Raw genomic sequence first — 18,011 nt, 5'->3', positions numbered from 1 at the left:
CATTATCCGTGGGAGCTGACACGTGAAGCCGTCCAAGTGCCCATGGATGCGTGAGTTCGTACAGAGGGGTGGCCCGTGCTCGCAGTGGAGTACGACGCAGCCTTAAAAAGGAAGGAGGGGCGCCTGGGTGGCTCAGTCTTTGAGCCTCTGCCTTGGTTCAGGTCATGATCCCAGGGTCCTGGGATCGAGCCCCACATCGGGCGCTCTGCTCGGCGGGGAGCCTGCTTCTCCCTCTCCCGGTTGCCCTGCTTGTGTTCCCTCTCTCACTTTCTCTTTCTGTCAAATAAATAGATAAAATCTTTTGAAAAAAAGAAAAGGGAAGGAAATTCTGCGACAACATGGATGAAGCTTGAGGACATGGTGTCAGCCACACAAGGACAAACGCCTTGTTCCACCTCTGTGAGGTCCCTAGAACGGTCAGAGTTACAGAGACAGAAAGTAGGGTGGCGGGCGTCAGGGGCTGGGGCGGGGGGATGGGTGTTCCTGTTCAAAGGGGACAAGTTTTTGTTTGCAATGACCAAAAAGTTCTGGAGATGGATAGTGGGGACAATCGCACAGCTTCGTTAAGGGGTGTCACGCTGCAGCGCTGAATGGCCCGCTTACAAACGGTCAGAATAGTGACTTGGATGTTGTGCATGTTTTACCGTAAGGGAAAAGAGCGTTCTCATTTCAGCATCACATACACTAAAAGTGGAAGGATACAGAGAAGATGAGCACGGCCCCTGTGTGACCATGACACACAGATTCGTGAATCATTCAACATAAAAAAAAAAAATTTATTTACTTATTTGTGGGAAAGCGCACGAGCAGGGCGAGGGGCAGACAGAGGGAGAGGGAGAAGCAGGCTCCTCATTGAGCAGAGAGCCCGATGCGGGGCTCGATCCCAGGACTCTGGGACCATGACCTGAGCCAAAGGCAGAGGCTTAACCCACTGAGCCGTCCAGGCGCCCAACACCCATGTTTGTAGACGCAGAGGAAGTTTCTCTGGCAGTTTCCAGCTTCCTCCCATTTTTTTCTTTTGTTCGGTTGCAGGCCGGTGGGAGGGCGTCTCTAGGGCTGGGCTGCGGTCGGTGGGGCACAAAGGCAGAGAGATGGACCGGCTGAAGAGAAATGGCCTCTGGGGCAAGAAGAAACCCGGGCTGGAGGAAGGAAAAGCAGGCAGCGAGCTCCAGCAAATCCTGCCCAGTGAGGCTCCGGGCAACCGGAGGCAACAGCACAAGGGCCGTCCTCCAAAGCTGGTGCGGCGCATCGCAGGGTTGAGGGGACGATTGCTCGGGAATAAAGGACCCCGAGATGTTTTTCATCTGACAGAAACTTCCAAAGGTAGGCGTCTTGCCTTATATGTTTCTTTTAAAGATTATTTATTTGAGAGAGAGAGAGAGAGAGAGCAAGAGAGAGTACAGTGAGGGGGGCGCGGCAGGCAGAGGGAGAAGCAGGCTTCCCGCTGACCCCAGGACCCCGGGATCGCGACAAGAGCAGAAGGCAGACGCTCGAGCCGCTGGGCCCCCCAGGCGTCCCTGGGTCTCACCTTTATATCTGGAGCCTTTGTCCCGTTCCTTCATGTTTTTGCGCACGTGTTTATCGTTTCGTGCAGCATTTACTGCACGTGCCAGCCTTGCAGATGTCGCTCTGGGCGCCTGGAGGGGACCGGGCCCAGCAAGAAGTGTGCCTGGACCTCCGTGGTGAGCGGGGCTGCTCGCGGGCCCCTCCACCCACCATGCAGCGGGCCGTGGGTGCGGGCGGCCGAGCCCAGGGGGGCTCCGACACGGTGCAGGGGGAGCAGGAGAAGGACCGAAGCCGAGTGAAGAGGCCCGTAGTCACCACACCCGTGAGAAGCACCTCTTGGTGGCAAAGCTGGCGAAACCAAGGTTCAGGGTGGCGGGGCTCTTTGCCCGGGGACCCGCAGCCGCCGAGCAGGTCACGGTTCCACGGCAGAGCAGGCTCCGGCTTGGGCCCCAGGCTAGGGCTGCAGGAGTGAGCGAAGAGGGGCCTGGGGTGGGGTCGGAGCGTGTGCATCTGTGTCTGAGCCGTGTTTGTGTCCCCGTGACCCAGCGAGGGTCTGTGCCCAGAGAAGCTCGCTAAATGACCGTGAGTGCAACAGCGGGGCTGGGGCCGGCTGCTTATGAAAGCTCAGGTCCGCTGTGGGTTTGTGGGACCTTGACAATCCGGGGAATGTTTTTCTGAGGGGCAAACGCTTCAGCTTTTCCCTGAAGCTGGGGGAAGTTGCAGAATGGCCCTGGGAGCATGGGGTCATGGGGCCGTAACATGTCACCCGTTCCTTTCCATCTCTGGCACCAGGCATCGTCATTCAAGAGGGGACAAGTGTTTATCAGTTGATTCACGGGCGATGGCATCTTTGAGGGTCCCCCCCATCCTTGCTTGCCCTGTGCCTGGTGACATTGGGGCAACCTTGCCAGGATGGCCACTTTTCAGGGGCATTTCACTTTCATTCTCTGGCCAGCTGTTGCCGGCCCCTCGTGTTGCTGGCCTGTGATGCCAGGAGATGGGCTGGTGGCCGGGAGTAGCCAAGCTGTGCTCGGCTCAAAGGGCCTGCCTGGGGCACGGGTGGACACAACAGGGCCCCCACCCCCACGTCTGCCTTTGTCTGCCTGACCCATGCCCCCCAGTATCCTTGCTAAAGAAATGGTACCAATGCAGCCATGTTTGCGCAAAGCCCGGGAGGTCTCAGGGCTTTGTAAGGTCAGCTCTTCTGTTTTTGGGTAGGGGGATGATGGCCTCCTACCCAGAAAACAGCCAGGTTGGTGCAGGATAAACAGGGGCCCCATGCTGGAGGGAGGGAGCAAGCAGGTTCTAGAGGAGTAAGTGCTGCCCCAGGGAAATAGCGCGGGAGCCGTTTTCAGGAGTCACACTAAAAATATAAGAAGAAACAGGTGAAATTAGTTTCAGTAATATACTTTATTTAGCCCAATATAGCTAACATAGTATTTCAGCATGTTTCAACTTTCCATCAGTATTAGAATCAAGATATTTAACATTGTTCTCTCCCCCCGCCCCGCCCCCGCTAAGTCTTTACATTCTGCTGTGTGGTCTACACTGACAACAGCTAAGTTTGCACATTTCAAGGGCTCAGTAACCACGTGGGGCTTGGGGCTGCCGTGTTGGACGGTGCGGCTCTGGAAGGAAAGGCAAGGGTGTCCGAGCAGCCCTGCGTCCGGTGGAACCGCAGCGGTTGCCGCACTTACAGTCCCTAGTGTCGAGTCTAAGCTAATTAATCACTAGCAACAAGGAGCTGTCTATGAGATGCGATAGGGACTCAAAATAATTACATGCCGTGGAAGGCCGTCCTGTTTGGATTCAAAATAATTTCCATCCCATACTCCACTCCTCCTCAATTCTTTGTATTATTATAAGTTCAGATGTTTTCACTGAGAGACCCAACAAACTAGGGACTTAAGATAAAGCCAGATAAAATTTGCTTCTCTCATGGAGGATTTGAGTAGGTGGTTTGGGGCTTCTCAGGGCTCAGAGACCCAGTCCTCTCCGTTGTATTCCTTCATTATCCTCCACATGGGGTTCCAGTCTCATGGCGCAGCATGGCTGCCCAGGTCCTGGCCTCACATGTACATTCCAGCTGTCAGAAAGGAGAAATAGGAAAGGGGAGGACATGTTGCCCTTGACAACAGAAAGGCACTCTGAGTCCCAACTTGGAATATAACACCCTCTCACTTTGAAATTTCCAGAAGTTAAAGCTCAAAAATGCCCTTTCAAGTTGACTTGGTCCAGAAGAATTGGTGTCTAAGTGTTCAAATGCTTTGGACAACCCTGCCCACCAATTCCTCCTTTGGTGTTGACTCTCACTGGACCGGCTTCCTGCAGCTACAGGCTGGGGAGTCATGGTGGGGTTCCTCTGGGATCCAAAGCAGAATCCTTCCCTTCCCGTCTCTCCCTCTGGGCACAGCAGGAGGCCGAGGACCAGCACCATTAGCACCACCTGGGCACCTGTCAGAAATGCACATTCCAGGGCACCTGGGTGGCTCAGAGGGTTTAAGTGTCTGCCTTTGGCTCAGGTCATGATCTCCAGGTCCTGGGATGGAGCCCCATGTGGGGCTCCCAGCTCAGCGGGGAGTCTGCTTCTCCCTCTCCCTCTGCCTCTCCCCCTGCTTGTGCTCACTCTCTCTCGCTCTCTGTCGCTGTATCTCTCTCAAATGAATGAATAAAATCTTAAAAAAAAAAAAAAAAAAGAAATATGTGCACATTCCAGTCTGGGCTGTGGTCCTGACGTGCATTCCTTCCGAGAACCCCTTGCTGGAACATTTTCCACTACGTCTGCTGGACCTCCCTCTCTGGGCCTCTGGTGGGGCAAGTGCTTTTGCCGTCTCCGTGCTGGGTTAGCAGGCCCACAGCTGAGGAAGGCACGGGCCATGCAGGGCCGTGGGAGCCTACAGGTTCTCGGGAAGAAACCGCGGGTGTTAGGTTTTTCTGCTCCGGAGGCGATACCGGAAGCCCACAAGTCTTCTGCAACCGTCGTAATAAGCCTGTGGCCTTCGGATCCTGACTGGCCACGAGGCGCTTCTTTCCCAAAGGCTCTTGAAACCTCCTCGGGGTCTTCTTGCTGGTTCCTGGGTGGTGGATGGGTTCCGTACAGCGCAGCCCACCCCCACCCGGCTCCAGGGCGCCCCTCCCCCTCCCGCATCCGCAGGCCTTCCAGGCGCCCTGCTGAGCCGTCCTTTTGCTCTCTTTCTTCCAGGCTTCCTGGAGTTGGTCCAGGATGGGCAGTTCTGGGAGGCCTGCCAGAGCATCTCCACGTTGGAGGAGGAAGGGCAGGACTGCGGCCCCCAGTATGAAGCTGTGGCCCAGAGCATGTGGCAGGTTGTCCAGCAGGCTCTGGACGGCACTGGGCCCAGCCAGGAGCTGGAGCAGAAACTCCAGGCGGTGCTGGCCACTGTGGAGTGGACACAGCACCAGCACGAAAGGCGGGAGGCCAGTGCCGCCCAGAACAGCAGAGTGGCCACCTGGGCCGGTCAGCTGAATAAGCTACTGAGAAACGATGCTGAGACCCGAGTGCCCACCCTGGGCCCCAAGGACCAGCTGGACCTGTACCTGGAGAAGCTAGACAAGGCAGTGAGACAGGGCCTGGCGTCCCCGCGGGCGAGCCGGTTGGGGCCCTGCCTCTGGGAGGTCTACAGAACATACTTCCACGAGGTTCTCCTCGGCCGCCTCTCCGAGCTCACTCAGTCCTGCGGCGCCAACTTGAAAAGCTGTCAGGTCCTGTACACCTGGGGCAAGACCGACTTGTTCGAGCAGCCTGGGTGAGTCCTCTTGGGGGATCTTGGGGTCCCGGGCGAGGCCACTGCTCTGGGGGAGGCCCGAGGGCCGGAGCTGTGGCCCACAGAGAGCCTTCAGAGGAGCCGCCGGGGCGGGGCCGGTGGTCGGAGAAGGGCGGACGCAGCTGGCCTTGGGGACAGCGTGTGCACAGGCCTGTGTTCATGCGTGTCCGTGAGTCTGTTGTGTGGTGTGTGTATGGGTGTTTAGCACGTTGGGGGTGTGTGTGTGTGTGAGAGACCGCCGAGACTTGTCGACAACAACAGAGCCTCTCGCTCCCACGTCTCAACCCCGGCTGCCCTCTCCAGTCACGGGGCCTTGTGCAGGGCTGGGGGGCAGGCAGCACAGGCCGGGGAGGGGGCGAGGCCCGGCCTGGGGTGCCCTGCCCTTAGCACTGAGCTGTCCTCCACGTCGCCGCCCCTCCGCCGACCCGGCTCAGCTCTTGGCCCCTCATGGCTCCTTCTGACCCACAGGGAGACACTTGCAAAAGTGCGCCGGACCTCCCAGGAGCCAGTGGTTGGGCACCTCCTGGACCCCCTGATGTTTGTTACCTGGATGTCCCAAATGCAGCAGATGCTGGTAGGGCTGATCCAGGTAAATGGGTCCAGCAGTATCCGTCACCCAGAGGCCTCCTCGTCCCACATCTGGGGCCCAGCAGGCAGAGGCTGGGCCAGGGTGGCCCTGGGTGGGGGGCTGCGGGAGTGGCGGTGTGTCGGCTCTGATCCTTGAGCACCGTCACGTGCTCCGAGGTGGGAGGAGCATCGTCTAGCGGGCCCATAGGGAGAGCGCCTGACCGGAGGTCTCTGCCTTGGCCAGTGAGGACGGTCTGGCTTCTTCCACACCAGCAGCTCCAGAGCAGGGCCGCTGATCCCCAGGTGGAAAGCCGGCCGCCCCAAGGTGGGTGCACGTGGTGAATCCACGGCAGACACAAGGAGGACTGGAGGGGACAGCGCACTCTCCAGCTGTGATCGCTTTTAACTAACGTGATCTCCTGTACTAGTGTTCCTGGTCTTGGCACAGACGTGTCAAGAGTCCTGGGGACGGGGGGAAGAGATGTTCGGGATACAGGGAAGCCCTCTGCCTTTCCTAGCTCATGGACTGAGAGACAAAGCTTTACGACAGTGCCATAAAGAATTGGTATCGATTTAGCTGGAACTTTCCAGTAAATGGTGTATAAGTGTCTGGCCTTTTCCTTGGCTGCGAACTCAGGGCTCTGTCTCCTTGAAGCCCCTGGGTTTTGAGGCCCCCTGTCCTTCGTGGTTCCCCCCAAAACTGTGGAGTTGCAGTCTGGGCTGAATGAAGGAAGACAGGTCTTAGCATTCCCTGATCTCCCATACCCCATCTGTCAAGGGATGTGCTGTGTGTCGAGCTGTCCATTCGGACAGGCAGCCGAAATGAACATGACCATGTAGCCTTCCCTCCGTGTCTTACTGCGGTGGTGCCGGCGAGAGGCTTAGTGGGAGCGGTACCTGTTCCATCCCCAGCACCTGGGCCAGGAGATGGCTAGCCTCCTGACGTGGGGTCAGGACCCTCTCCCAGCCCAGGTGGCCAGACACAGCTCCCTGCTGTTTGGTGGGTGAGAACAGGGCGTGACAGGCACAGGGCTAGGCTTGGGAAAGTACTGAGTGCTAAGTCGATGGGGAAAATTGGCTTCTAGGCTGTCCCTTTCCTCAGAGAAGAAGGCTTCGGCCTGCCCGGGGCTCCCAGTAAGCAGGCCTCCAGATGGAGGTGCCTGGGCTGGGAGTGAGACCATGCATGGGAGGGGGGACAGCCAGGCTGAGGCCTCCCTGAGACCACATGGCGCTGGCTGCGTCATAAGCCCCGGTGAGGAGGGCAGCTTCCTCTGGGAACCTGCCAGAGACAGCCTTTGTCATTGACTGTGGTCGGGCCCGAGAAGTCACACTTCGGTTTTTGGCCACAAGCTGATCCCCAGTACCCTGGGTCTCCCTGGCACCCCCTGGTCCCCAGCAGTCCATGTCGCCCATGTCCCCCAGGCTGTGGGTGTCTGGGTGCCCCTCTCAGGTCTCACCCATGGAAGAGCTCTGGCTGCCCAGGTGTGGTAGGGGCTTGTCGCCCCCAGGTGAGTGAGTGGGTGGGGCACGGGGGAGGACCTGCCAGGAACCAGGAGGAGGGTGGGTCTAGAAGGTGTTGCATGGGCCACCCATGAGGGACGGAGGGCTGGAGGCTGTGAGAGCGGAGGTTTACTCAGAACTGGGTCCCTTGGGGTTGGGGGGATTTCAGGCCGCTGGCCGACGGTCCCTGGGCTGGCTCCGGTTCTCACCCTCTCCCCCCGTCCTCAGTTGGGGGCTGGATCTGGTGTGCCCCAGAGAGGAACGGGGGTGGGGATAGAAGTTGCTTTTACCGGGGCACCTGGGTGGCTCAGTGGGTTAAAGCCTCTGCTTTCAGCTCAGGTCATGGTCCCAGGGTCCTGGGATCGAGCCCCGCATCGGGCTCTCTGCTCAGCGGGAAGCCTGCTTCCCTTCCTCTCTCTCTCTGCCTGCCTCTCTGCCTACTTGTGATCTCTGTCTGTCAAATAAATAAATAAATAAATAAAAAGAAGTTGCTTTTACCGTTTTCTGGGCAGGAAGAGTTGAGAAAGCGTCTAGACAGAGTCCTGCTCTATGATCTGAAAGAGTCTGCCCGGTGTTCCCACCCAAGGTTTCTCGACGTTTTCCAGGTACGCACCTGTCTGCACCCTCCCAGCCTGCCACACGGGGTCCTTGGCCCCTTCCTGAGAACCTGGCCTGGTGAGGGGGGATGGCTGACAGGTGGTGGGGCACTCCTGCAGCAAGGATGGGCGGCACGGTGGAGGGTGGGCCCCGGGCATCGAAGCATCAGACTCTGAGGGGCGCCAGGGCAGGGCTGCTGGCCATATCTTCTGGGGAGGGGCCTCTTCCTGGAATGTCTCAACTCACGGTCTTGCTTGGGCCTCAGGTAGGACCTGCACTGGGACCGCTGTCTGGGGACGCCTTAGGGAGAGGGTAGAGCCCTATTGGGGTGAAGGATGTTTGGCCCAGGAGGCGGAGAGGCCACCAGCGTGTGTGGTGGTGGTGAAGGGAGGGGGGCTTTTTTTTTTTTTTTTAAGAGGTTCTGGTGCTGGGGATTTCTGTTGCTTCTCTTGGCTGCTCAGAGTTGGAGGGAGAAAAGGAGGTGATGTTAAGCATCCTCAATGTCTTCATGCCGAGCAGGCCAAAGGGGAGAAGACTCGCCATGCGTGGAGACGAGGATGTGCAGGCTGGCTGATGGCAGGACACGGTGGAGGGTTCAAGGGAGAGAGGCCTGGCAAGATGGGGGGTGTGGAAGGGGTAGTGAGGGCCTGGTGGGAGGTGTCTGCTCTGTGCCGCCTGCAGAGCGGCACAGGTGTTGGGGCGGCCTGTGCATGCCAGCGCTTCCTGCAAGAACAGTGTCAGTCACGCTGAGGGAGGACACAGTCTCCTGGGGTCCACTGGCTTTGTGACAGGTTCCTGGGTCCCCCTGAGAGCCCACTTGCTTTGACTGACAGCTGCTGGAAGAAAGCATGAATGCAGTACACCCCATGGGACTACCTATCAGTAGCCAGGTGCAAGGGATGGTTCTGGAAAAATTTTTGGACTTTCTGAAAAGGTAAGTGAAAAGGTGGTCCTTGCCCAGAGAAGAAGGCATGGGAGGCTGGGTCCACAGAACCCCAGTTAGAGTGCTGCCCCGGCCACCAACCTCTGGCCACCAGGTGCTTGGCCAGTTCCCAAGGCAGGGGAAGGTTCAAGCATCAGCTTCGGGTACTCCCAGTCTGTCTGGCTTCACCTCCCGCCGTGGCTCTAGAAATGTCCCATGGCGGCATCGTCTGACACGGAGGCTCTGGCCTTGTGTGGCCGTCGAGCTAGTTCCATGGAGACACCACGGTTAAATTTTATTTAATTTTAATTAATTGACCTTTAAACACCACAGGGGGCTGTGGCTCCCATACTGGGCAGCAGGACTAGGATTAGGGGGAAGCCCAGGAGGGGAGTCACGAATGTACAGGGTTGAATTCTGTCCTTATTTAAAATTTGGTGTTTTACTCATGATGGATGCTTTGGACTGATGTTGATTTTTAAAAAATATTTCATTCAAATATTATCTCGGTTACGGATCCTGGCCAGGGACCCGGTAGATGACCAGCCTCCCTGTTTACTCTGCTTTTCACCATCAGACCCCTGCACCACACACCCGGCTCTGCCCTGGCCTCAGGGTTTGGGTGGGGACCCTGCTTCTTTCCTGCCGGGCTGGGGCTGGGGGGTCCGCGTTGTGGGCTCCCCTTGTCTCAGACGGAGCACTGTGTAGACCACATTAGGAGGCGCCTCTCTCTGGGGCCTTCAGAGAAGCCGAGTTCACCTAGGACGGGCTCCATTACAGACGGACATGAAGCAGGTTACTTAAGAGAGACCAAACGTGGATTTTTCAGTAAATTCAGCCAGGTTTTAAGGGTTTAAGAAAATGTGGCTGGGTGGCCAGGTTGATCTGTGTTCTTGGGACTCAGACAGGTGAGGTGCCCTTTCTTTCCTGTCGTTGGGGAGGAGTGTGCTGTCCCTGACCCTCTCCCTGTTCTCTGTTGTAAGGGAGCTTCAGTGGCCCAGCCCAGGCATGGGGTGCCTCCCCTTCCTGAGAGCTCAGCACGCCCAGGCCTCACCCCGACTCTCTGGGTGGACGGGCCAGCCCGGCTCCGGGAGCACGGCCTCCCCTCCCTCCCCTTCCTTCACGGCGAGGGTGGGGGCGGGCGCAGCCCTCAAATATAGCATTCGCGGCAGTTCCCAGGTCCACAGGGAAAAACCACGCCCGTCTTGTTCTGGAAGCATCTACCACTAACGGTCACCGAGAGCAGTAAACGAAAAGGTCCTTAGGAAGCGTCCGGCTGCAGGGTCCGGCAGCGGGGGTTGCGGTGCCCCAAAGTGTGACTCTGCTAGGGACGCGGCAGCGAAGTGGGGAGGGAGCGAGTCGGGGGGTGGGGGGCGGCTGGGCGGGGCCGGGCTGGAGCCGGGCTGGGGCCGGGCTGGGGCCGGGCCGGGGGCGGGGACTCGCCTCCCTTCGCCACTGCAGCTACCAGGGGAAGGCTGCGGACTTCATCGAGCGGAACGCGGTCGCCGGGGCCTTCCCGGAGGTGCACGTGCTGGCGAACTGCTGCATCCTCAGGTGCGCGCGGCTGCGGCCCGTGTGTGGGCGGGGCCGGTGGGCGTGTCAGGGTGTGGCCGGTGTGGGCGGGGCCGGTGGGCGTGTCAGGGTGTGGCCGGTGTGGGCGGGGACGGTGGGCGTGTCAGGGTGTGGCCGGTGTGGGCGGGGCCGGTGGGGCGGCGGGGTGCCGCCCGAGTGTGGGCGGGGCCGGTGGGCGGGGCCGGTGGGCGGGGCCGGGCGTGGGCGGGGCCGGGCGTGGGCGGCGCCAGCGGGAGCAGGCCCGCCGGGCGGCGGGTCCGCGTGGACCACCCGAGAGAAGCGGGCTAACACCCCTGTGCGCGTGCGGGACGACCGCCGCGCACGGGAACGCCAGGTGTCAGTGAGGAGTCACCGCACCTTTGGCATTTTAAGCCACGTGGATACAACAGTCTGTCAATACGGTCGGAGAAAACAGTGGACGGGGTAGACGGCAACGGCAGCAGAAATGAGGGGGCGTCCACGAGTGCGGAGAGGGGCACCGGTGTGGGTGGTGTGCAGCCGGGGGCTGTGGCAGGCTCTGGGCCAGGCCCCATGGACCCCACTGGTTGCCCCACCAGGGAAACGTGGCAGGAGCTGACCCAGAAGCGCGATCCGCGGGTGGACCTGGGTCCCTATGTGCAAGGGACCATCCATGACATTGAGGACCACAGCCGGGATCACCTCCTGCCTAGAGTCAGAGCCTTGTGCCAGGTGATGCCACCCTCTGCCCCCTGCCCCCCATGAGGGGTCTTTGCTGCTCCCAGAGAACCTAGGCAGGAGGCGCCTGCCTGTGTCTCCCCAGACTTGCGCCCAGCCCAGCAGAGCCTTTGCTGGGCTGACAGGGCAAGGTGCTGGTCAGGCGCTGATTAGTTCCTGGTCAGGCCTCCTGCCTTCCCCATGCCTTTGGAGCAGAAGGTCAGGGCCAGCTTCCTGAGTGGCCTGAGAGAGGGGCCCTGTCCCTGCGGGTGGGCTGGGACACCCAGGGCTTGGGCTCTCTGCCCCTTCTGAGGCCTGGTTCCCTCCTCCCTGAGGGCACCTTCCTTTGTCCCCTCTTCCTTTCTCCACCTGTGAAACCGCTCTCCTGCCAGGTCAGGTGAGGCCTGACACCTTCTCCATCTCTCCGGATCTGGTTCTGCACCCACGGCAGGTGGAGTCCCTTCACAATGACCCAGAGCCTCTGCCTGCCCATCTTTGTCTCCCCTGAGCTATGGCTGCCACATACCCCAGAGAATGCAGTCCCCGAGGATACCCAGGGGCTGGCCCCAGAGCTGACGTCTTGCGAGGCCAAGGTGGTCTCCTAGGATGTGGAAATCACGGGAGGGCATTTCTCATTCAAACTGGAGGTTCACGGCCCTGTCCTCATGGGGCTTCCGGGGTGGAAGATAGGAGGTGGTAGTGGGCAGGTCTCCGTTCCTGCAGCTCTGTCCAGTGATCCATTTTCCACTGCGCCACCGGCTCCTGAGACATCTGCCACTGGATTTTCCACAGAGATTTGAGTGCCTGGGAGGACCCAGAGAGGTCATGCCCTCCCAGGAAGGCTGACATGCTGCCTTGCCTCACCCTGGGCCATGGCAGACCTTACTAATCAATCCCAGCGTTCTGTTCTGGTCCATTTGGAGCCACAGGGTCCTTCTCTACACAGAGCTCCAGGCAGCCACAGCTCATGAATTGGCCTTGGCACCCTGTTTTACAGATGAGGCGGACGAGGCTGCGGAAAGGCACTGGTGGGCGGGGATGCCAGGGGACTTCTCGGGTCCCCTGGTTAAACACCGAGTGGGCTGGTCTTGCCTTCCCTATGCCCATCCCCTCTGGTGTCCACTGAGAACCAAGCAGGCCCTTGTCCCATGTTTCAGGAGGCTAATCTGGAGGGAGAAGTATCACTGAGGTCCCGTGTGAGGCCTTGGTCCTGTGGGGACCAAGGGGAGAGGCCTGGGAGGACTTGGGAGGGCACCAAGGAGGAGCTCAAGTCAAGGGCTGCACTTGGAATCTGGGCCACTCCCGGGAGTGGGCGGGGGGAGGGTGGACGGAGCTTTGGGACAGTGGATGAGCCACTGGCTCCCTCCGTGTGGGCCCTTCTGGTCCAGGACTGTGCGCCCAGTGAGGAGAGGCGGGGCCCGTAAGGCTGGAGGAGACTAGGGTGGGAGAGAGCGGAGCCAGCCGGGCGCCGCGGGCCTCCGTGACGTCAGACCCTCCCGTCCTCAGAGTCTGCTGAGGGGCCACTTCGGGCAGAAGGGCAAGGGTCTGGTTGGAGCTCTGCAGTTCCCGTGGCAGGGCCTGGAGGGCTGCCCCACCGTGCACTCCACTGCCACGTACGAGGTAGGAGGCCAGCTTGTGGGGCGGGGGGCTTGCCAAGAAACCAGTTAGGGTTTCCATCCGAATGGTGGTGGGGACAGGCCCCTGCCAGGCCCGGGCGCGAGGCATCTGTCCGGCAGCCCGCCAGCCCCATCCACGAGGACAAGCCAGACCAGGTCCTGGGACAGCTTTCACTCAGGCCTCTCCATCTCTGTTCTTTTGGGGGCGCAGAGAACCATGCGACGTCTGCACATGGTGGTCTTTGGGGAGTATGTCCGGGCCCTGGCCACCCACCTCAGGACGCTGGAGTCCAGGCAGTGGGAGGGCCTGCAGCACCAGGTGCAGACGGACACCAGGGCTCTGCACGACATCTTCACGAGGCACAGGGTGAGCCGCGAGCCCCTCCGGTGGGCCAGGGGCTGTGGGGCTTTGTTCCCCCTCTCCAGATCTTGTCTCTCCTGGTCCCCTGCCCGGGCCTTGTGTGCTCTCCTCACCCAAACCACGCTCAGGCCCGCCAGCACTGGGCCTCGAATCCCACACACGAGGCTGGGGCCACCTGCTTTCACAGCCAAGGCTGAGAGATGGGGGCGGGCGGGTCCCAACTAGGGGAAGGCAGCCCTCCCCCGCCCCAGCCTGAGAAAGCCTCTGGGGAGCTCGGGGGGTAACGTCAGCGGGACCATCTGTAGCCCTGACCCGCAGTGCCGGCCCTGGGCCCGAGGGGTAGACCTGGGGTGTGGGCCTGCACAGGGGTGAGGCGGGTGGGTCCTCTTGAGAGAGGAGGCTAGGAACACAGGGCCCCGGCTCACCCCGCAGCTGCTCCCTACAGGACCTCGGCTTGGCCAACCTACAGGAGCCCATCATGGAGATCTTCCAGTCCAGTGAGGACAAGAGCAGGGAGACCGTGGATGACTGGCTGGCCTCCTTCCAGGACAGATTCCCAGGTTATGTGAGGTATGAGGGAGAATAAGGGGCGGGGGTAGGTAGAGAGGGGGAGGGGCAGCCTGCGGAGGCGGGGTACTGCCGGAGCCCAGGTGGGGCAAGGCCACGCCAAAGGCACAAGTCCCTGGGTGTGGAGGGTCAGTCCCTGCCAGGCACTGGGAGCCTTAGGCTGGAGTCTCACAGCTCAGTGACCCCCATTCCCAGATAGGGAAACTGAGGCCAGAGAGCAAGGGTCTGGGCAAGGACTTGCGCAGAGTCCCCAACAAAACGCTGCAGGCAGGGCAGGACTGTCACCCACCTGGGGGTCTTAGGGAGGTTGGTCTCCCTGCCGCCCCCGCTCCCAGGCTTCACTGGGCAGGACTCTCGGAGTGTTCCTGTCCTGACTTGTTCCCAGAATTCCCAGGGCTCCCTGGTAGGCTGCCTAGGGGTCCCCAGAGGGAAGGGTGGGATCTTGGGGAATCTGCTAGTGTCCCAGTTGTCCTGGAAGACAGTGCTCCAGACTGCATTTGCACACGCTCACGGGTGCACAGACCAGGAGCTCCCGGGTGCACAGAGGCTATCTCCCCACTCCCAGCACGCAGGACCAGCCACGCGGCAATACGGACTTGGAGGAGATCCAGGTCAAGGGATCTTGCTGCCGCTGCTGCTGCTTCTCCTGGCTCCGGTAAGATGACCCAGGTTGCAAGGCTCCAGGGGAGGTGCCAGGAGAGGGTCCAGCCCCAGGCAGGGTGGGGAGCCGGGCCAAGGGGCAGCCGGAGCACGGTCCGGTTGTTTTCAGTAGACACAGCCTCGCCTTGTGGCCTAGGCCAGCAGTTCTCAGATGTTTTGGTTTCAGGACCCCTTTACTCTGAACAATTACTAAACTAAAGAACCGTGGGTTATGTAATTATATCTAAGAATTACCACATTCGGAATTAAAACCAAGAAATGTTTAGTAATTCATTTACAGTATTTGTTTAAAATAGTAGTAATTCATTAAAATAGAAAATTGGTTTTTATTCAGTACATGTAAACAAAGTGATAATAGATATTATTTATATGTGAATAAATAGGTTTGGAAACAAATTAGTATTTATGTAAAAATAACACTAATTTAGAAATATTGACTTATTTTAAAATAATAATAAACCCATAGCATGTTAACATGGCAAATAATGATTTTTAAACGAAAAAATTTAAGTATTTGCGGAAATAATAACGAACTTAATCTGGGTGTCATTGTTTCATACGTTTGCAAATGCCTTTGTCTGGCTTGTTAGGAGACGGGTAGATCCTCGTGTCTGCTGCTGCGTTCAATCTGTTGTGATTGAACTTCCCCACATGCTGATGCACGTGGGGAAGGTCCAGCCACTCATAAACTAGTTCCTGTTGGTGAAGGGGAGGGTACTGTCATGCCTCTTGTAGATATTTGTTATTCTTCTTTGATACCAAACCCAAACTGGACGGGTGGTAGTTGATTAAAGATTAGGACATGGATTCTGAACGCAGCTGGATGAGTTTTATGAACTTTGCATGCTCTGTTGCAGTAAAATATGTCGTGACCTGTGTTGCATTTTGAATGGCTCTTCTACCCATATGTGAATTCGTGACATCGAGTGTTTGTCACCTGGCAAACACCAGTCCACGGAGTGACACGGACCCAGGTGTTGGCACATTTTATCGTACCTTATCCAAAAAGCACCGTTGTTGATGCTGCCGTCAGTTTCGTCAGAAGAGTCTGTAGCGGTTGGGAATCCCAGGCTCACAGTGGAAGACACAAGTTTTCCAGAATCCTGATTTTTGCCTTGAGGTCTCAAATGTTTATCATTGGCAACAAATACTGTCTGTTGTTTACTCTGAAGCAGTCAGTCTACATTCTCCATTCTCAAGAAAATGCCATCAACAACTGAATAGTCTGTCCATTGGTCATTCTTTCAAGTAAAAGTGGTTTTCCAGGGGCACCTGATGTGGTTCAGCGGGTGAAGCATCTGCCTTTGGCTCAGGTCATGATCCTGGGGCCCTGGGATTGAGCCTTGTGTCCAGCTACCTGCTCAGTGGGGAGTCTGCTTCTTCCTCTACCCCTGTCCCTGCTCATGCTCTCTCTCTCTCAAGTAAATAAAATCTTAAAAAAAAAAAAAACCTAGGGGTGCCTGGGTGGCTCAGTGGGTTAAGCCTCTGCCTTTGGCTCAGGTTGTGATCTCAGGGTCCTGGGATCGAGCCCTGTGGTGGGCTCTCTGCTCTGCAGGGAGCCTACTTCCCCTTCTCTCTCTGCCTGCCTCTCTGCCTACTTGTGATCTCTGTCAAATAAATAAATAAAATCTTAAAAACAACAACAACAAAGAAAACAAAAAAAAACCCCAAACGGTGTTGCATCAAATAAGTGGCTAGTTCAGCTTGTAACTCAAACAGTTGTTTGCATGGGTACTTTTGCTCAGGGCAGCCACTGTCTTTCACGGGGCAGTAGAAGGGCTAGAGATAAACTGTGCATTTCTTCATGTAGAATATAAAACATTTGTGTACTTAGGATTGAGATTTAATAAAAGTAACTCTTTTTACCCTTTTATCAACACATTTTATTTTATTTTATTACTTTTTAAAATAAGAAATTTTATTTTTGTTTTTATTTTTTTATTTTTAAAGATTTAATTTATTTACTTGATAGAGAGAGACAGCAAGAGAGGAAACACAAGCAGGGGGAGAGGGAGAATCAGGCTTCCTGCTGAGCAGGGAGCCCAATGTGGGACTTGATCCCAGGACCCTGGGATCACGACCCAAGCCGAAGGCAGATGCCTAACTACTGAGCCACCCAGGTGCCCCTATCAGCACATTTTAAAGTGAAACTGGATTTTTTTCCTGTGAGTGCATGATGGTGAGGGGTACTAGAATTTGCTGTCCCTGCCTTGGCACAGGCCAAGGTTCCAGCAGCTTTATCCACTGTGGCTTTTGGGTCATGGGTGCAAATGTCCACCCCTCGAGAAGGGTAAACAATGCTTAAGTATAGTGGAAAGAGTTTTGATCTCACTGGTCCCCTAAAGGATCTCAGGACCCTAGGGTTCCATGGAACGTATTTTGAGAACCACTGGTCTGGCTGCACCGGGCTCTTCCTCTGCCCACGTGCCTGCTGGAGGTTGACTCATCTGAAATGATTGATGTTTGAGCATTTTCCCCCCCAATAAAAATGACAAATTCATACAGTTCAAACAGATTATTTCCACATTTTTGCACGTCCTGTTCCACGTCCATGGGGGCTCTTCCCATCTGTTGAAATTCTCCTCCTTCAAGGTGTGGCTCCTAAACTCCCAAGTCTGATGCTCACTTTCTCCCCTGAAATGCACATCACGGTCTCCCTTCGGCCAAGATCTTTCTCGTCTGCTCATTGGCAAGTGTCCTGATGGCAGAGGACCAGCCATGTTTGTCTTTGTCCCCACGGGGTCTGGCAGTGCCCTGACCGCCCTGGACAGAGGTGGAGGCGAGCTCTAGCTTCAGGAGGGAGCCTCGGGCTGTGGAAGTTTTGTGGCTCTGATACCCACCCAGGGTGAAGGTCCTGGGTGCCCAGTTCACACATGGTGGCCTGATTTCCAGGAGGAAGCCAATCCTGTCAAGTCTGGACTCTTCTCTCAGAAGGAGTCCCTGGGGCATTTACCCCAGAAACCCAGCCACCGAGCAGTAAGGCAGGTCCAGCCCTATGGGAGGCCCCGTGCCGCTGTTCCAGCCAGTAACCCCCCTGAGGACCCCGCCCCAAGCCCCAGGAGTCCTGCAGCCCGGCTACCCTCAGGTGTAGCGTCGGAATTAAAGGCCAACACTGCCTGTGGCTGTCTATACCGCTGGACTTACCAGGTGGGGAAGCCCTCTTGGTTGGTGTCAGAAGAGCAAGAACAGAGGGACAGTCTTCCCGGAGTCATGTGGGTCGCGCACGCCTCCCTGGGGGGACGGACGCTTGCTGCTGCTTCTAGGCTGCGGGAAATCGCCGCAGCGAACGGGCCCGTGTCAAGTCGTCTGTGCTTTTCCTTCCTTTTGTCCTCCTGGACATCATTCTCCTTTCTGGGGAATAAAAGAATAGCTCCTGTACGTCTGTGTTTAAGACAGGCTGCGGCCCGGACCTCGTGGAAGGGGCCCCGTGCCCGGTAGCCTCTCCCCGAGGCTCGGGCCCCGAGCTCCGCCGTGTGGCGTAATAGACGGCCAGTTTGTGTCTGTATTTCCTTTGTCCCTGGAGATGCCGAGCAGTTTTCAAATCTAAATTTCCAGGTGTAAGAGTCTTTGTGTGTTCAGATTTTGTTTTTAAGACCCAGTTTTATTACGGGGAATCAAACAGTGCTGCGGGGGCGGTCTCTGTTTCTTGGGAGTGGTTCAGCCTGCGGCCCTGATCGCCCTCCCTG

At 57.6% G+C, this 18,011-nt stretch overlaps 1 protein-coding gene across 1 annotated transcript; it reads left to right on the top strand.

Annotated features, from left to right (window-relative positions):
- Positions 1-1,036: 1,036 nt before the first annotated feature.
- Positions 1,037-16,194, top strand: LOC308346392 (uncharacterized protein). The gene is made up of 12 exons (XM_080809271.1): positions 1,037-1,323; positions 4,709-5,270; positions 5,757-5,877; positions 7,868-7,960; positions 8,786-8,886; positions 10,336-10,428; positions 11,004-11,136; positions 12,628-12,741; positions 12,949-13,104; positions 13,544-13,668; positions 14,231-14,320; positions 15,183-16,194. The coding sequence occupies exons 1-12, from the start codon at positions 1,092-1,094 to the stop codon at positions 15,235-15,237; spliced, it is 1,875 nt and encodes a 624-aa protein (XP_080665397.1). The 5' UTR covers positions 1,037-1,091; the 3' UTR covers positions 15,238-16,194.
- The last annotated feature ends 1,817 nt before the right edge of the window (positions 16,195-18,011 follow it).

Source organism: Martes martes (assembly GCF_963455335.1).
Source record: "Martes martes genome assembly, chromosome: 7".
In the NCBI taxonomy this organism is placed as follows: domain Eukaryota; kingdom Metazoa; phylum Chordata; class Mammalia; order Carnivora; family Mustelidae; genus Martes; species Martes martes.
Note: the sequence above shows the minus strand (reverse complement) of the source record. Positions and strands in the feature narration are given on the sequence as shown.